Source organism: Suricata suricatta, chromosome 8 (genome assembly GCF_006229205.1).
Source record: "Suricata suricatta isolate VVHF042 chromosome 8, meerkat_22Aug2017_6uvM2_HiC, whole genome shotgun sequence".
In the NCBI taxonomy this organism is placed as follows: Eukaryota; Metazoa; Chordata; class Mammalia; order Carnivora; family Herpestidae; genus Suricata; species Suricata suricatta.
This window is the reverse complement of record NC_043707.1, coordinates 111,649,150-111,665,547: the sequence shown is the minus strand read 5'-3', so window position 1 is coordinate 111,665,547 and position 16,398 is coordinate 111,649,150. Positions and strand designations below refer to the sequence as shown.

The 16,398-nt window shown below is 54.4% G+C and overlaps 2 protein-coding genes across 5 annotated transcripts in view; one reads left to right on the top strand and one right to left on the bottom strand.

Annotated features, from left to right (window-relative positions):
- The window catches only part of MYCL (MYCL proto-oncogene, bHLH transcription factor), a 102,367-nt gene that overhangs the window by 33,246 nt on the left and 52,723 nt on the right, over nt 1–16,398 (bottom strand). The window lies entirely within an intron of this gene.
- On the top strand, nt 3,688–15,622 carry MFSD2A (major facilitator superfamily domain containing 2A). 4 transcript variants are annotated; one of them, XM_029947530.1, is made up of 14 exons: nt 3,688–3,915; nt 5,398–5,526; nt 6,973–7,097; nt 10,840–10,963; nt 11,097–11,175; nt 11,541–11,698; nt 12,117–12,207; nt 12,312–12,433; nt 12,673–12,756; nt 13,191–13,274; nt 13,374–13,486; nt 13,895–14,038; nt 14,131–14,307; nt 15,156–15,622. In XM_029947530.1, the coding sequence occupies exons 1-14, from the start codon at nt 3,829–3,831 to the stop codon at nt 15,217–15,219; spliced, it is 1,581 nt and encodes a 526-aa protein (XP_029803390.1). In that variant the 5' UTR covers nt 3,688–3,828; the 3' UTR covers nt 15,220–15,622. The 4 variants fall into 4 exon arrangements, with proteins under 4 accessions (XP_029803390.1, XP_029803389.1, XP_029803388.1 ...); XM_029947529.1 differs by having other exon boundaries at nt 5,395–5,526; XM_029947528.1 differs by having other exon boundaries at nt 3,688–3,921.

Sequence of the window (16,398 nt, the reverse complement as noted above, 5' to 3'; positions counted from 1 at the left end):
AATAATAATAATAATAATAATAATTCTTTTAGTTTTTTAATGTTTGTTTATTCTGAGAGAGAAAGAGCAGAGAAGAGAGAGAGAGAGAATCCCAAGCAGATCCAGGCTGCCGCACAGAGCTCACAAATGGTGAGATCATGAAGTGAGCCCAAAGCAAGAGTCAGATGCTTAACCAACCGAGCCACCTGGGTGCTCCTAATCATCCTTTTAAAGTGCTCACTCTGTGCCAAGCATTGTTTTAAGCACCCCACTTAATCCTCATGCCAACCCAAGAGATAGGTACAATTATTATCTCCATTTGACAAGTGGGGAAAGTGAGGCTCGGGAGATTTGGTAATTTGCCCAAGAATACACCGTAATGGTAGAGATAGGCTATGCAGCCAGGTAACCTGTCTCTGAGATCTTTGCACTTAACTCTGCTGCTCTGCCTCCCAGGAAGCTCTGGGACCTGCTGGCCTCCCTCATGGGCTCTCAGGGGACTATGCTAGGGCATACAAAGGAGCCCACCACATTTGGGCAAGATGGAGAGCAACAAGGGAGGCAGGGAGAGGGCTCTGAAGTTCATTTGCCCTAGGCTGTGAACTTGAGCTAGACCCAGAAAAGGTCACGGATGGGTAGCCGGGGCACAGAGTTTAGAGCTGCCTGTCTGCCCTTCAGGGAGAAGTCCTTGTCCTCGCTGCTCTCTGATATGGAAAGAAAGTTACTGTGAAGAATGGGCCCAGGCCCCTGCTCCAGGCTCCTGAGGCTAATAGAGCCCTCTGCCCATCGTGGACTGGAGCCTCAGGACAGCCCCTTGGACTCCAGGCCTGTTGGTGTGGGGGTTAAGGGGCAGTAGGAAGGATGGTTGTCAAGGTCATCGGAGACACGTGGTCAGGACTGGAGGACATCTCTAAGTGACAAGTTTACAAACACACTCATCACCAGAAAAGGGGGCCTGACTCTGGGTTTATAAAACTAGTCCCGGGGCACCTGGGTGGCTCAGTCCGTTAAGCGCCTGGCTTTGGCTCAGGTCATGATCTCACGGTTTGTGGGTTCAGGCCCCGCATCAGGCTCTGTGCTGACAGCTTGCTCAGAGCGTGGAACCTGCTTCAGATTCTGTGTCTCCCTCTCTGACCGTCCCCTGCTCATGCTGTCTCTCAAAAATAAATAAAAGACGTAAAAAAAAAAAAACAAACCTAGTCCCTGTTTCCCTTCTATTAGCCTCAGGTTCATCCTCTAATAAATGGAGTAATAAAAACGACCCTTTCAAGTGGTATTGTGACAAGTAAATGAAATGGTATACACAAAGCACTTAGCACAGTGCTTGCCCAGCATACAGTGAGTGCTCAATCATTGGGAGCTTCTGTATCAGCAGTGCTCTGCTTCTGTCACTGGTAAATGAGTGTCTCTGGAGGTATGTTACAGGGACTCTGTTCTCAGCAACACTATGGATGGTGAAGCTGAAATTGCAAGGAGCAGCCCGGATCTAAACTTAGACAGGGAGAGAAAACAGTGGGCAACAGAACCGGCATTCAAAACAATTTCTACAGGCTGGAATAAGCAAGATGACATTGTCCTTCTGTGAGCTCGAAGACATTCACACAAAGCAGAGGGTGGGGGAGAGACCTGACTTGACCCCGGCTCTGGTGAAAAGGATCTGAATGATTTAGTCGATCACAACCTGATGGGAACTAATCATGGGAGAGAAAGGCTCTGGAGTCCAGCAGTCTTAGACTGCATTAACAGTGTGTCGCGTCCAGACTGGGGGAAATAATAGGTCTATTGTGCTGGCGTGGTCAGGCCATATCTGGAATCTTGCATTGCTACGCTGACAGGCTGGAAGCAGGCCAGGAGGGGGACCAGCCCGGCTTCAGCTCCCAGGTACTTGTGCTGAGCGCTTCCTGTGCATTTTCTTGTTTCATACCCAAAGCAACCCAACTGGGGGCCACTTTATATACAGGGAGGGTAACTGAGTTCACTACCCAGGACTAGCCACTCAGCTAGTAAATGGAGGAGCCCGAGGCTTTCCCAAATGGGCTTTTCTTGTACTTGTACCGGAGGAAGACAGAGCATGCATCACTGAACACATATTTATTAGGTTCCTTCTAGGAGTCAGGTCCCAGCTGGTCTGTGGGGGCACTGTAGTGAAAAAGATGTGGTTCCTGTCTTACTGGAGCTCATGGTCTGGGGGCCGGGGTCTAAATCACTTGTGATGTGGCATGATGCTACAGGAGTGAGCATCATGGTGCTGGGAGGGATCAGAGTCCATCATAGCCAACTCAAGCCTGGGGAAGAGAAGAGACAGGACAGTGTCTCCTGGTAGAGCCATGGGTGAGGGGTGGGGGTCAGCCTGTGTCCTTTTTACAGCATCCAACTGCCTCACTTTGGCTCTCTCTGCTCAGCAGCGACAAAGAGCTGTGTGCCAAGATTGGAGCTGCTGGGGTATAGGAGGAAGCTTGGTGTGGCCATCCTGGGGTAGCTCGACCTCACCTCTCCTCCCTACAATCAGAGATCCTAAGAAAGAAAACAGGAGCTGGAGGCCATGCAATGGCAGGCCCAGGAGTAAGTGGCCTTTGAGATCCCAGCATCCCTTTCACTAATTAGAGCAAACTGGCCTCTGGAGTGTCTGGGGAGCCTGGGGGTGATGCTGGCAGAAGGGACCCAGAGGTGGTAGAAAAGCATGTTTTCTGGATATCTGTTCCAGATGAATGTCCTCCTAGATACCTTCTTTCAAGGACCAGATTACTCAGCACTCTCTTTTTTCAAATCCTTCCTTGATTGTTTCAACCCAGTGGGCCACTGCAGTTTTGATACATCTCTCAGGGCTTTTTGTTGGAGAAACATATATACCCCGTTTAGCGTTCTGCTAATTTCTGCTGAGAGAGACAGAGCAGGGCTGTTAAGAGAGAAGGCTCTGGAAAGGGACAAAACCTGACCGGCCTGGCTTTGCCACATACCAGCTGTTTCACTTCTCTGAGTTTCCATTTCCTGGCTATAAAATGGGAATGATAGTTCCGTGCTCCTGTCGTAGCCGTGAGGGCTGAATGAAATCATTTTAAGCACGGAGGAAGCTCGCCATAAAAGGCCACGGTTACTATCATAGTGTGCTAGTGGCTGTGGTCCTGTTCTCCTCTGCACAACTTGGGCGCTCCCTGCTAGCAGGGGCACAGCGACTGCCATGAGTCATCTTTGTCCCCCGTGGCCCTGGGCCCCAGAAAAGCGAGTGTGGGGAAAAGGGACATCGATACTGGAGGGTGTCAGCGCTACCTCATCCGGGTTTGGAGAACAGGGAGACTCCTAATTTTAAAGCGGGGGGGAGGGGGGGAGCACAGTGGGCTTCCCAGCCCCTACCGTTCCTAGCCGTGGGGGTCAGAAGTCAGGGCCTGTGAGCCCAACTCAGGGGGGAACTCACTCTGGGGCACCTGGGGCAGGTCCCTTCCAGCCTTAGGCCTCAGTTTCCTCGTGCGTGTCAGGTGGGTCTCCCAGTCTTCTCCGGGGTTTGCGAGGAGCACGCGCAGCCGGATGCCGGCTTTTGAGAACGTGGCTCAGTGGCAGAGCCGCTGGGAGGCACGGGCAGGCGGGAGGACCGGCGGCGGGGGAGAAGATTGGCTGGAGGCAGAGCAGCGGGCTCGGCGATTGGATCCGATGGGCAGGGCCGAGCCTTTAAGAGGCGCGAGGGGGCGTGCAGGGGAGTGTGCGCCTAGCCCGCCCGCCGGGTTTACAAGCTAGAGGCGACCGTGGAGGCGGCGGCGGCGGCCACGACCACGACGGGAGCCCGGGCAGAGCGGAGCCCGGCGGAGCAGAGGAGCATCCCGGCTTCCCGGTCCCAGGCGGCGTGGCCTGCGGGTCATGGCCAAGGGAGAGGGCTCCGAGAGCGGCTCCGCGGCGGGGCTGCTGCCCACCGGCATCCTTCAAGCCGCTGAACGGCCGGCCCAGGTGAAGGTGAGGGCCCGCCGTCCCCCACCCCCGGGGCGGAGGGCTGGGGGGTGAGGGCAAGCTGAGACGGGGACGTCGAGGAAGAAGAGGCTTGGTTCCGGGCTCCTCGGGCTAGCAGGGGACAGGCGGGCCCAGCGGCAGGGGAGAGCCCCGGGAGTACCCGGCCTTGGGGACAGCGGGTGATGCAGAGGGTTTGGAGACACCGGCGCCCCCTTTAGCACATCCCCATCCCGCCTCTCTGCCGAGCGGCAGCGCCGGCAGCTTCACGTGGTGCCTGGCTGTGTTCAGCCGGTTTCCGTTCTTCTGTGACGAGCGGCTTTGATTTGCCGCCCTGGAAGCCAGAGACCCCAGAAATCCGGGAAACCCCCCTTAACTCCCCGTCTCTCACCCCCTACTCCCCACCCCCACATGCCCGAGCTGGCGCCTCAACTCTGCGGTGAAGGCAGCTCAAGTTCATTCATAAGAACAAGGGCTCCCTGCTCGTAAAAGAGTAGCACTTCCGAGGCTGTTGTGTGAGTGTGGGTGTTGATGAGCAGCCTTGCTTTGCCTGTCTTGACCTTCGACCCCGTTCCCAGCTCTCTGGACCTAGTGACGGACCCATTTGAATCAGGGGGCTCCAGGGGGAGATGCCAGGCAATAGCTGCCTGGAAGGTGACTGCTTTTTCTTTTAGTTTTATTAACTGATCCTTGCAAGGAGCGGAGTGGGGGTTGGGGTGGTGGGGAAATGAGCAGTTACCCTCTACTACCTATGAGTAATCTTCTCTTTCCTGGGCAAACTCAATCTCTCCAGTGCCCCACCCAGATAGGGCCCTGCCCTGTACCTAGAGGCCTTTCCTCCTCTCTCCCAAGTTTCCCTAGGAGCCAGGGATGGGCAATAGCAAGAGGGAGGGTAGGACAGCTCCCAGGTCTGCCTGAAGTTCTGGCTGACTACAGGGGCCAGGGTCGCTCTGGGGACAGATGGAAGGAACAGCTGTGCCTGCAGCCAGCTGGGCTGGGCCCCTCACCCAGTAGGCAGGTGGGTCCTGGCCTCTGAACTCCGGCGGGAGCAGGCGCTGGGCTTAGGCGGCTCTTGGCCGCCAGAGGATTTTCAGGTTGTGGCGGTTGGTGGTGCCTGGTGGGGACAAGTCCATAGGTCTGCTGCTGGAGCATGCTCCCCCTCCAACTTGAAAGGAGCATGGCTGAGGCCCTGTGGGAAGTTGTTTTTGTTTTTGTTTTTTTGTTTTTTTAGGGATGGTGGGCTGCTATATTAACTCAGAATCTGGGGGTAGGGTGGCTTGGGGCAACTTCCTCGGTATGGATTCTCCCTTTCCAGCTTCCTAAGAGAGATAATACCTTTCTTTTCTTGTAGGAAGTGAGATCTCCCTGGGTGGGAACAGGGCGAGGCAGACTTGTTCCTCCTGGCAGAGTGGACCAGAAGGATGGTCCTTCCTCTGGAACCTTCTAGGATGGTCTCTTTTCATCCTTTCCTCTTCTTCCCAGAAGGAGCCAAAGAAGAAACAACAGTTGTCCATTTGCAACAAGCTTTGCTATGCAGTGGGAGGGGCCCCCTACCAGGTGACGGGCTGTGCCCTGGGGTTCTTCCTGCAGATCTACCTGTTGGATGTGGCTCAGGTAAGTGGGCCGAGGCTGCCAGGGCTCCTCCAGCATCCTGAGGTGGGAGGGTAGATTCGTTCAGTTTTCCGCATCTGTGAAATGGGACCAGGAATCCCTACTTTGCTCCCTCTCAGAGTTGGCAGTGGATAAGAAATAAGAAGGCTTGCTTTGGAACGTATCCAGCTGCGGAGTCTATCTGCCTCAGGAGTCTTACGTGGCAAGGTCAGGCCACTTCTACTTGCCTGGCAAGAGTAACAGAGCCTGGAGGGGTAGATGGTGGTGTGAGGAAGAACGGAGCCTGCTGGTGACCCTGTTCTTAGAAGAGATTGGCACGCCATGTCCCCAGCTGGACAGCAGGCAGCTGGCCCCACTCAGGGGCTGTAGATGTTGCCAGGCTTGTAGATAAGACGCTTACCACCTTCACCTGAGAGGCTGAGGCGTCAAGGGGCAGAGAAGCCCCCAAGTGTGGGGCTAGGTTAAGGCGCCCGTGCACAGGGCTTTGACAGAGGGAAGTACTGAGGGTGAAGCAGGGTTCGTCTCTGTTCTGAGAAGCTCTGGCCCGCAGCCTGGCGTCCTGAGAATTCACCTTGCCTGGACGGGAGAGTGGGAGGCTCACAGCCATGGCTCTCAGGCTCACACACTGCAGGCAAAGCATCTTCATTGTATCCATTTCTAGGTGGGGAACGCTGAGCCCCAGAAAGGACAAATAACTTCATTCAAGCAGCTAGTTTTCCCATGGGCTGGGTCCTGAGTGGGGTGCAAATATGAGGAACCTGCCATCAAAGCGTAGAATTGTCCTCATGAGTATGAGGTTAGGGAGAGTCAGTTTGGGGAAACTACAGTGTGAGAGAGGCCACCAGTTTCCCCATTTCCTGGAGCAAAAGCAGTATCGTAGAACCTTGATGGATATAAGGAAGAGCCCAGAGAAACTGTCTCTAAAAGTTTAGCGGGGAGGGGGACAACTTCAGTACATCGTGACAGGCCACTTTTTAAAAGCATCTAAAGATTCCTTTTCCACATCCAAGATAGAGCTTGACCTGTAAGACAGGTCTTACTCTTAACTCTAGTCCTGTAAGATAGGGACCATAATTCCCATTATACAGATGGGGAAATTGAGGCCCATTGTGGTCACTCAGCAAATGCTCATTCTGATATCAGATGGCTGGAGTTCAGTGATTCTGGATTCATTCTAGTCGATGGGAGTGTTTTTAAGGGCAGTGGAAGGGAGTACGTAAGGGAGCAGATCTGGGAAAACTTCTAAGGCACACACTGCACTGACTGCTATCAGGGAGCTGTTATCATTATGAATGAGGCAAGAGGAGATGATGAAGGCCTGAGTGAGAGCAGCCCAGAGGCCCAAGGGCCTGGCTAAGATGGGGAGGGAGCCCCTGCTTTTGCCGACCAGTGAGGGTTGAGATGAGTAGAAGGATGAAGGGGTCACCTTTCACCTGTTCCCCATTCCAGGTGGACCCTTTCTCTGCCTCCATCATCCTATTTGTGGGCCGTGCTTGGGATGCCTTCACAGACCCCCTGGTGGGCTTCTGCATTAGCAAATCTTCCTGGACCCGCCTGGGCCGCCTCATGCCCTGGTGAGTAGAAGAGGCTCCTTTGAGGCGGTAGAAGACAGGGCTTCAGGCCTGTCTACTACCTCTTGAACTTTCCATCTGACTTGTCACAGGCTGGGGGTGAGAAGAAATGATGCAAAAACCCGAGTGTCGAAATCCAGCCGAGGCCTCAGCTGCCCCGGGCATGGACGCTGGGATGCCCAGCCAGTTCATTCCCAGGCTGGTTAAACTGTCCGACTGAGCAGCTTCCCCTACCCCAGGCCCCAGGGCTCCCCGAGGTCCACTCCCTCCGAGGAAGCTGGAATTCTAACTTCTCCCCGTCAGTCATTTCCCACAGCGGCAGAGAGAGGGCTGCATAGTGGTTGAGAGGTTACACTCTGAAGCCAGCCTGCCTCGGTTTCACCACTCACAGCGGTGCAGCCTAGGGCATCACACGCTTAACATCTCTGAGCCTCAAGTTTCTTCATCTGCAAAATGGAGATCATAATTATGCCTATCTCATGGGTTTATGGTGAGGATTAAAATTTTTTAATACGTGAAGTGCTTAGAACAGTGCTTGGGCATATTAAGTAATATATAATTTGGCACCCCTTCAGAGCAGCTCCTGGTGGTCAAGGGTGGAGAGTAATACCAAGAATGGGATTAGCAGACTCAGAACCTCTGGCCCTTTGGATGATGTAAACTACCTTTTCCCTTGATACAAAGCCTACACCACTCAGCCTCAGGCTATAGGGCAAAGTGGGGGGAGGTAGCACACAGATCAGACAGCCAAGGGAGACACACGGGACCAGCTGACAGGCTGTGGAGCTCTGGTTCTCTCCAGGACATCCTGCTTGGTTGGGGGAGGGAGGTGGACATACCCCTTTCATCTCCAGCCCATCCAGGCTCAAGTGGGCGCCTTCCTGCCCCAGGGGTGCCCATACCTGGTCTCCGGCCTTCAAAGCTCTTCCCACAGCTCCCACCCCACCCCCACAACTTCCTTTCCCACGAGGCCCCCCTCCCACCACAATCACACTAGCCCCTGGCTAAGGCCCAAATTGGGGCCTTTGATCCAGGCTTCAGGGCAGGGTGAGTGGGGAGGGGGGGATTCGTGAGGGGGGATGGGGGGCAGATAGTGGTGGGATGGGGGTGGCTGGAAGGCAGGACAACCTGTCTTACCTGGACAGGCCGCCCAGCTAGGAGCCAGCCCACGAGGCTGGGCCCCAGACCCGAGTCCCTGGCAGCCTGTGGGAGGTGGGGCTCTGCCGCCAGCCACATCGCCTCATGAGGCACAGCCAATGGGAGGCGGCTACCCTGGACAGCCCCTGCGGTGGCGGCAGCGGCTGGGTTACTTCCAGTCACATTCGGTTTCTCAGCGAAAGGAGAGGAAGGAGTGTTTGACGAAGGCTGATGGAAGGAGCCCTTGGGCTCCTTGTTTTCTGGGGAGACACGTGGATTCGGGAGGGAGGAGGGAGGAGGGAGGGCAGCGAGGGAGAGGAGAAGAGAAGAGGCCCTCCCTGTGGGAAGTAGGATCTGAAGGCCTGGAGCCGGGCAGGTGTGGCAGCCAGTTTGGGGAAGTTGCTGAGGGCCCTTCAGGCAGGTTTCTGACTTAGCACCTTGTGTGGGTGTGGGTGTGGGTGTGTGTGTACATGTCCTCACCTGCCTGGGTGGTAACTCCAAGTGCTACTTCTTGCATGGTCCCTCCACCCCTGTGTCTGAGCACACCCTGGATCACTGGTGGGCTGCGGGGCTTTTGTGTAGGCTGTGGGACCTCCTCGTGGTCCACACCACAGTTAGGACCTACGTCCCTCAGGCCTGGGACCCAGCACCTTTTTTTAGTGTGGGAAGAGACTGGGCCTTTCAGGGCTCATCAGCCTAGTGGCCCACTATCTTCTTCTCAGGCCTCAGAGCAGTCCCTTAGCTGCACTTAAATCCACCTCTCAGACCAGGAGGACTTGGACACACACTTTCCCTGGAGTTCCCAAGTCCACCTGGTGAGAGGCAGGGTCTCCACAGGGTCACAAGGTCGGGCTGGGATGCAGCAGGGCTGGGCCTGAGGTCTGCTTCCCTGGCCGTGGACCTGCACGCTCCTGCTGGGCTTTCCTGGTTCGGTAGTCACAGCAAGCACTTACTATGTCCCAAGCACTGTTCCACATTTTAATATTAACGTATTAAAGTCTCAAAACTACTTCAACTCTGTGAAATAGAACCAAAGTCCTTATGACGGCCTGTGAGGCCTTCCATGACCTGGTATTCCATGTCCTCCAAGCCCATCTCCTAATTCCGTCTCCTGTGTCCCTCCACTCCAGCCCAGTGGCCTCCTTGCTTCTCCTCAGACCTGCACGGGCACCTCTGCGCTGACTGTTCCTGCCCGACTGCTCCAGGCCAACTCCCTCCTCTCAGCCGAGTTTTGGCACAGATGTCCGCGGCTCCGTGGGGGCTACCCTGTCTGCTCTTGTCAACTGTACCCCCATACTCCACTCCCCTCTAGACTGCTTTCTTGTCTCCATGACACTTAATCACCTTCTAATATATAACTTTTTGAAAATTGTGGGAAAATGTACAGGACATAAACTTTTGCCATTTTAACCATTTTTAAATGTACAAAGTACGTTCTCGTTGCTGTCCAGGCATCACCACCATCCATCTCCAGAACTTTTGCATCTTCCCAAACTGAAACTCTGTCCCCATGAAAAAATACCTCCCCACACCTTCCTCCCCATAGAGCCCGGCAACCGCCTTCCTACTTCCTGTCCCTGACTTGGACTACTCTAGGTTGTCTTGAGAGCAGGATCATGCAGTATTTGTCTGGCTTATTTCATTTAGCATAACGTCTTCAAGGTTCATCTGTGTTGTAGCCTGTGTCAGAATTTCATTGCTTTTTAAGGCTGAATAATATAACTTTTCAATGATACTTAATTTTCGTTTGCCAACTAGAATATAAGGCCAACCAGGGCATAACTTTCATTCACTGATACATCCTGAGTAATAAGAACAGTGCTAAGCATATAGCTGGCACTTGAGTATTTTTCGAGTAAACACTGAATGTAAGGTAGGTGCTGTTACTAGTGTCATTTTACAGATGAGAAAATGAGCCTCAGAGAAGTTAAATACCTTGCAAGTTATTTATAGTTACTGGTAGAGCCAGAATTGGATTCCTGAAGTACGGCTCCAAAGGCATTTCTTTTAGCCACTGTTCTCTGCTTCCTTTCTTAACTGATAACATGCAGTCAGTCCATCCTGAGGTCTACCCACTTTTGCGATGGTGTAGAATGCACAAGTGGGAAGGCAGATATTTACCCTCCATTATGGTTATTTCACTAGGCCTAGGCCTCCGCCTGGAGTTGGCCTCCTCTCCCCTCTGTGTGCCCAAGGTGTGTGTGTGTGTGTGTGCGCGCGCGCGCACACGCGCTCGCACGCACATGTAGGAACACTGGTCCTGGGGCTGCTCCTCCCTGCCCCACTACCTTAGGCTTAGCTGTCATTCTCAGTCCCCCAGCCCATAGGAAGCCCCTGCCTCCAGGCCCTCTCCAATGGGGAGATGTAGGCAAGATTCAGGGTCTGACCTCCTGCTCTGTGTTCAGGATTTCAGGCCAGGGGCCCTGTCGAAGTTGGCCCTTCTAGGCTTGACCATCAGCCTCTTTCCAGAGACTCTGGGGTGGGTAGATTCAGGGGGAGGAATTTCCTTCCCAGCAGGCACCCGTGGGACTACAGAGCAGTCCAGGCTGGGGCCCAGATCCTGCGGTTTTTGGCATCCAGCCCCTACTCAGACCCTCCCCTTCCTCAGGATCATCTTCTCCACACCCCTGGCCGTCATTGCTTACTTCCTCATCTGGTTCGTGCCCGACTTCCCACAGGGCCAGGCCCTGTGGTACCTGCTCTTCTACTGCCTGTTTGAGACACTGGTCACGGTGAGTGTGGGCACCTCCCTGGGGTATCTGGGGGGAGGAGTGAGGGCAGTCCCTGGGGCCTCCAGGGTTGGTGCCCAAAGTCACATCTGCCTGTCCATCGTCTGACTGGTCAAGGGCCTCTCTTCCATGCCAGTGTTTCCACGTTCCCTACTCAGCTCTCACGATGTTCATCAGCACGGAGCAGAGTGAGCGGGATTCTGCCACTGCGTATCGTAAGTCACTCGTCAGCCCACTGGTCCGTCCCCTGGGGGCCATGGGTCTGTTGTTCCTGACCCTCCTGCCACATTTCTTCCCTTGTTGGGAGTGGGTGTAAAACCATCTCATCTCAAAAAGAACTTGATCCTTTTATTGCTTTGGTGAGAACAGAGAGGTGCTGGGACTAGCCAGCCACAGACAGGGCAGACAAAGCAAGGCCATAAGGTTAGGCTAAGGTGTCGTCTGCCTCACCACACCATATCTACCCTCCTGGAGTGGCCACCATCACCTGGGGCCAGAACTGGGCATCTGTCCACCTGACCTTCCTCCCTGGGGGCCTGCATGCCACAGGGCCCCTCCAAAGGACCTTTTTACCATTCAGGAATGACTGTGGAGGTGTTGGGCACAGTGCTGGGCACAGCGATCCAGGGGCAAATCGTGGGCCAAGCGGATACGCCTTGCCTCCAGGACTCCAATGGTTCCGCACTGGCTTCGGAAGGTACCAATCACACACAGAGTGCCACCTCACTCAAAGAAACGGTGAGGCCCTTGGCTGCGCAGGGATTTGGGGAGATGAGGCACAATGGGGTGGTTTGCAGTCATCCTCAGCCTAGTAAACATTGGGCACTTGATCTACAAACTGTTAATATGCCCCCTTTTCTGATAATTTCTGGTAATTCTAAATAATTTGGCCAGGGTCATAGAACTAGTGATTTACAGAAACTAGATTTGGGGAGATTTGAACTGTGAGTTCTCATACTCCGTAGCCTGGCTTCTTAACCTTCTATTCCTCTGGATTTTGGGTAGCCATGGTAAGCAGCGGCCAGCCCAGGATAATTCTCCCATTTCACCAGTGGAGACAGGTCCCGGAGAGGGGACTGGTCCACTGAGTGGAGCTGCTAAGAGTTGGGATGAGGTCAGACTGATGGTCTCTATGTTGCCTTTATCCCCTTTGCAGCAAAATGCGTACCTGCTGGCGGCAGGCGTTATCGCCTCCATCTATGTCGTCTGTGCTGTCATCCTGACCCTGGGCGTGCGGGAGCAGAGAGGTGAGGAATCCCCGGGGAAGCGGTGCAGGCCTTTGTCCCTCTGCCTGGGCCTCCGGCTTTGGGCAGGTCTCTGCTCCTTCCTCACTGTCCCCTCTTGCCCCCAGAACCCTATGAGACTCAGCAGGCTGAGCCGATGTCCTTTTTTCGGGGCCTCCGGCTGGTCATGAGCCATGGCCCATATGTCAAACTTATTGCTGGCTTCCTCTTCACCTCCCTGGCTTTCATGGTGAGTGGGGGACCTGACATGCTTAGCCTGAGAGCAGGCAGTGGGGAGAGGTGTGGGGGTGGGGGTTGATGGGAGAGCAATAGGGGTGGGGTAAAATAAGGACTCAGGATGTGACGAAGTCTGAGGGACAGATGGAATGGGGGTGGGGTGAGCAGAGGTCCCTGGAACATGGGGAAGCCTGGGCCTTGACATCACGTCTCTCCTTGCATTTCTTTTCCCGTCCCCTGCACGTCCCCCAGCTGGTGGAGGGGAACTTCGCGTTGTTTTGCACCTACACCCTGGGCTTCCGAAACGAATTCCAGAACCTGCTCCTGGCCATCATGGTGTGTGTGGGGCCCCGAGGGTGGGTAGGCAGCCTGGAGTCCTAGATGGGTCTGTGGATAGTCAGAGGATGTTTCCCAGATTGGTTAAGGTTAGGAGGGGTGAGTGAAGAGTCTTTGAATCGTCAGTTGGATCTGACCTACAGTTGCTTAGATAGGACTGGGCAAGATGTGGGGTAAGATATTCCGGTAGAGAACATAGCCAAGAACTTCGAGAAGTTATGCTCAGCTGAGCTCAGAGAAGGCAGGCGATAAGATTGGGACTAGCTCTCGGCTCCCCTGGAGAGCCATCAGAGGTGCCTGTCAGCTTCCTCACTGCCTAGATGGTGTCATCTGGCTGCTCTCAGGCAAGGCTCGGAGTATCTTTGAGGTCCTGGGAAGGGCAGCCGGGGTTCATGACTAACCCACTTCCTTCACCCCCCACTGTGCATCCACAGCTCTCGGCCACATTCACCATTCCCATCTGGCAGTGGTTCCTAACCCGATTTGGCAAGAAGACAGCAGTTTACATTGGGATCTCAGTGAGTGGGGCTGAAGGGGTAGGGCCTGGACCGGGTTAGAGGTTGCCGGTGGGAGTCTCCAGGCTGACCCATCTTCCTTGTACCCACCCCTTCTCCTAGTCAGCAGTGCCATTTCTCATCTTGGTGGCCTTCATGGAGAGTAACCTGGTTATCACATATGTGGTAGCAGTGGCAGCCGGTATCAGCGTAGCCGCGGCCTTCTTACTACCCTGGTAAGTGTACGTAGGCCCACCTGGCTATGTTCCTCAGCCCCCACCCCGATTCTGAAGCTCCTTTGGGGAGAATTCTGCAGGGACTTCTCCCACAGACCATTCTGTGGGTCCAGGTTGGGGGTGGGGCAGGTCTTCTCTGTACAGTTGCACTGGTTGTGAACTGTGCAAAAACACCTAATCAGGATGGGAGATGGGGGACTTAAATCTGGTTTGCACTCTACTTGCTAAGCCACACCCTAGACTGGGGCAGCATCCATGAAGTTGCCCTGACTTCATGGAGCTGTGTGCCCTGGGCCTACAGAGTCCCAGACGGTCACCTCTTTTTACTGACACAGAGGTACCACATGGGCTAGTGGGGGCCCTGGAGTGCTGGGTGGGCGGGTTCTCATGGCTGCCACCATTCTGCAGGTCCATGCTGCCCGATGTCATTGATGACTTCCACTTGAAGCAGCCCCAGTCTCATGGAACTGAGCCCATCTTCTTCTCCTTCTATGTCTTCTTCACCAAGTTTGCCTCCGGAGTCTCACTGGGCATCTCCACCCTCAGTCTTGAGTGAGTGGGGTGGGGTCTTGGAGCAGAGCCGGGCAGGGCTGGGCCCCAGGTGCCCTGCCCTCACCACTCCCCTTGACCACTGGGTCCCACAGCTTTGCCGGATATCAGACCCGTGGCTGCTCGCAACCGGCACGTGTCAAGTTCACACTGAAGATGCTGGTGACCATAGCTCCCATCGTCCTCATCCTGCTAGGCCTGCTGCTCTTCAAGCTGTACCCCATTGACGAGGAGAAGCGGCGGCAAAACAAGAAGGACTTGCAGGCTCTGAGGTGAGAGTGGGGGGGGGGGCATCACCCAATCTAACCCCTCAGCTCGTGCCTCCTGTGGCCAAGTCCTGACTTACCTGCTGCACATCTTCCCTCCACGGTTCCTGCTCTGTTGCCCCTTCTCACTGCTGATTGATAATTGTGTCGGCTGACATCTCTCTGATGCTTAGCTGCGTGCCAGGGGCTGGCTGGTTTTACATTTATTCATTCAACAGATACTTATTGGAAACCTACTATGTCCCGGGCATTGCTCTAGTGAATGAAATAAACAGAATCCCTGCGTTTGTGGAGTTTACATTTTAGGGAATGTGCATTCATGATTCAACAACCCCAGCTGTCGGGAGATTCCTACAACTCCCACTCCGTAGACCAAAAAAAACGGAGGCTTAACCAGGAAGAGTAACTGGCCCAGCTGATAAGGGGTAGAACTGGGCTCTGAACCCTGACACTCTCATTCCAGAGCCTGTGATCTTCACAGCTCTCTTGGTGTGCAGGATCTCAGGTGTGGCCTGAGCCTGCGTTCTGGAGACCAGAAGGCAGGGTCCAGTGACTCACGCCAGCTCATCAGTGAGCCCAAGTCAAAGTGTAGTCTTAGGGCTGGTGGTGCCCTGTGGGCAGTAAGAGCTGCAGACAGACCCACCAGTAGTTTCTGGGTTGAGAGAGGGAGTGAGCAAACTGTCTATGGCCTGTAGTTTAGACCCACCTGTACAGTTGCACTGGTTGTGAACTGTGCAAAAATACCTGACAGCTGGCTAAGACTGCAGGACCAAGGTCCTGTGCTGAACAAGGCAGCTGGGGACAGGGGAGGGATAAGTATGCATCCTCCAACCCATCTCCTTTGGCTCTTGCAGGGAAGAGGCCAGCAGCTCTGGCTGCTCTGACACAGACTCTACAGAGCTGGCCAGAATCCTCTAGGGCCTGCAGTGTTGTCTGAAGCCACCCTCCACAGTGCCTGGGTCCTGGACCCCAGGAGAAATCAGGGCCTCCTTGCCTGAGCCCTGAATAGCTGGTCTCCAGGTGCCAGGAAGGGAGCCAAAGACTCGAGTGTAAGTGGTCCAGGACACCTCCTGTGCCTCCCGTGGGGAGGGCTGTTCGTACAGCCACCTGCCTCATATCTGCCTGCCCCTGGGGCCAAGCCCTGGGGCTGCTACTGTGAATATGCCAAGGACTGATCGGGCCTAGCCTGGAACACTAATGTGGAAACGTTTTATACAGAGACTAATTAATAACTTAATGACCATGTACATAGCAATGTGTGTGTATGTATATGTCTGTGAGCTATTAATGTTATTAATTTTCATAAAAGCTGGAAACCAGAGGTTCCTGTTTGTCTTTGCCCTCAGCCACTCACTGACCCCTTCTATGCCGAGACTCAGAGAGTGAGAGGGAACACTAAACTGCAGGGGCCCCGGCGGGGAAGAGTGCGTGAGGTGTGATAACAGCATCGGCTAATGCTTACTAAGCACCCATCTGTACGAGGCGCGGTGTGGAGGCTTTACACTCCCTTTGTTGGTGTTCATATTTAATCCTTGAAGCTGTCTTGCTCTGCCAGGGCTTACCGCTTAAAAGATAAGAAAACTGAGCTCCAGTATAGAGAGGGACTTGGCTAAGGTCACATGGCCAAGAGTACACCGTACTGTATATCATCCCAGGTCTATGAGACTCTAGGACCTTAACCACTACCCTCTCCTGCCCTGTGTCTGAGAGCCGTCTGCTGACTGTCAGATAGACAGGCTGCTCTGCCCAGGCCTGTGCCCTGTGCCTCCTGCCCTAGGCATGCCTGAGCATGTGGAGCCGGTACAGATTCCACGTGCTTGGGGCTGTGTGGGGTCCTGGAGACCTGTGATTCTTTCCCCATAGCTGCTAATGATGGTGTTGGAAGGTGACACTGTACCTGTCTGGGTTTGTGTGCCGGTTGAGGTTGGGTGCCCCCCACGGGTGTGCTGGTGAAAACCCGCCTCTGGTGGGGAGGAAGCCACGGGGGAAGACCTAGTTTATAGCTTTGTCTATTTCCATGGTGTGAATGCTCTTGCTGTAGACAATTTCAAGTTACCAATGGGTGCACTAACACAAATTCCTGAAAATTTAGCAGTC

What these genes read in the sequence shown, in the direction of transcription:
- MFSD2A (XM_029947527.1), top strand. Translation starts at nt 3,829, where the DNA reads ATGGCCAAGGGAGAGGGCTCCGAGAGCGGCTCCGCGGCGGGGCTGCTG. An exon ending in GGATTCTGCCACTGCGTATC is followed by an intron (nt 11,176 to 11,540) that starts GTAAGTCACTCG and finishes TTTACCATTCAG; the next exon opens with GAATGACTGTGGAGGTGTTG. An exon ending in ATCTCCACCCTCAGTCTTGA is followed by an intron (nt 14,039 to 14,130) that starts GTGAGTGGGGTG and finishes TGGGTCCCACAG; the next exon opens with CTTTGCCGGATATCAGACCC.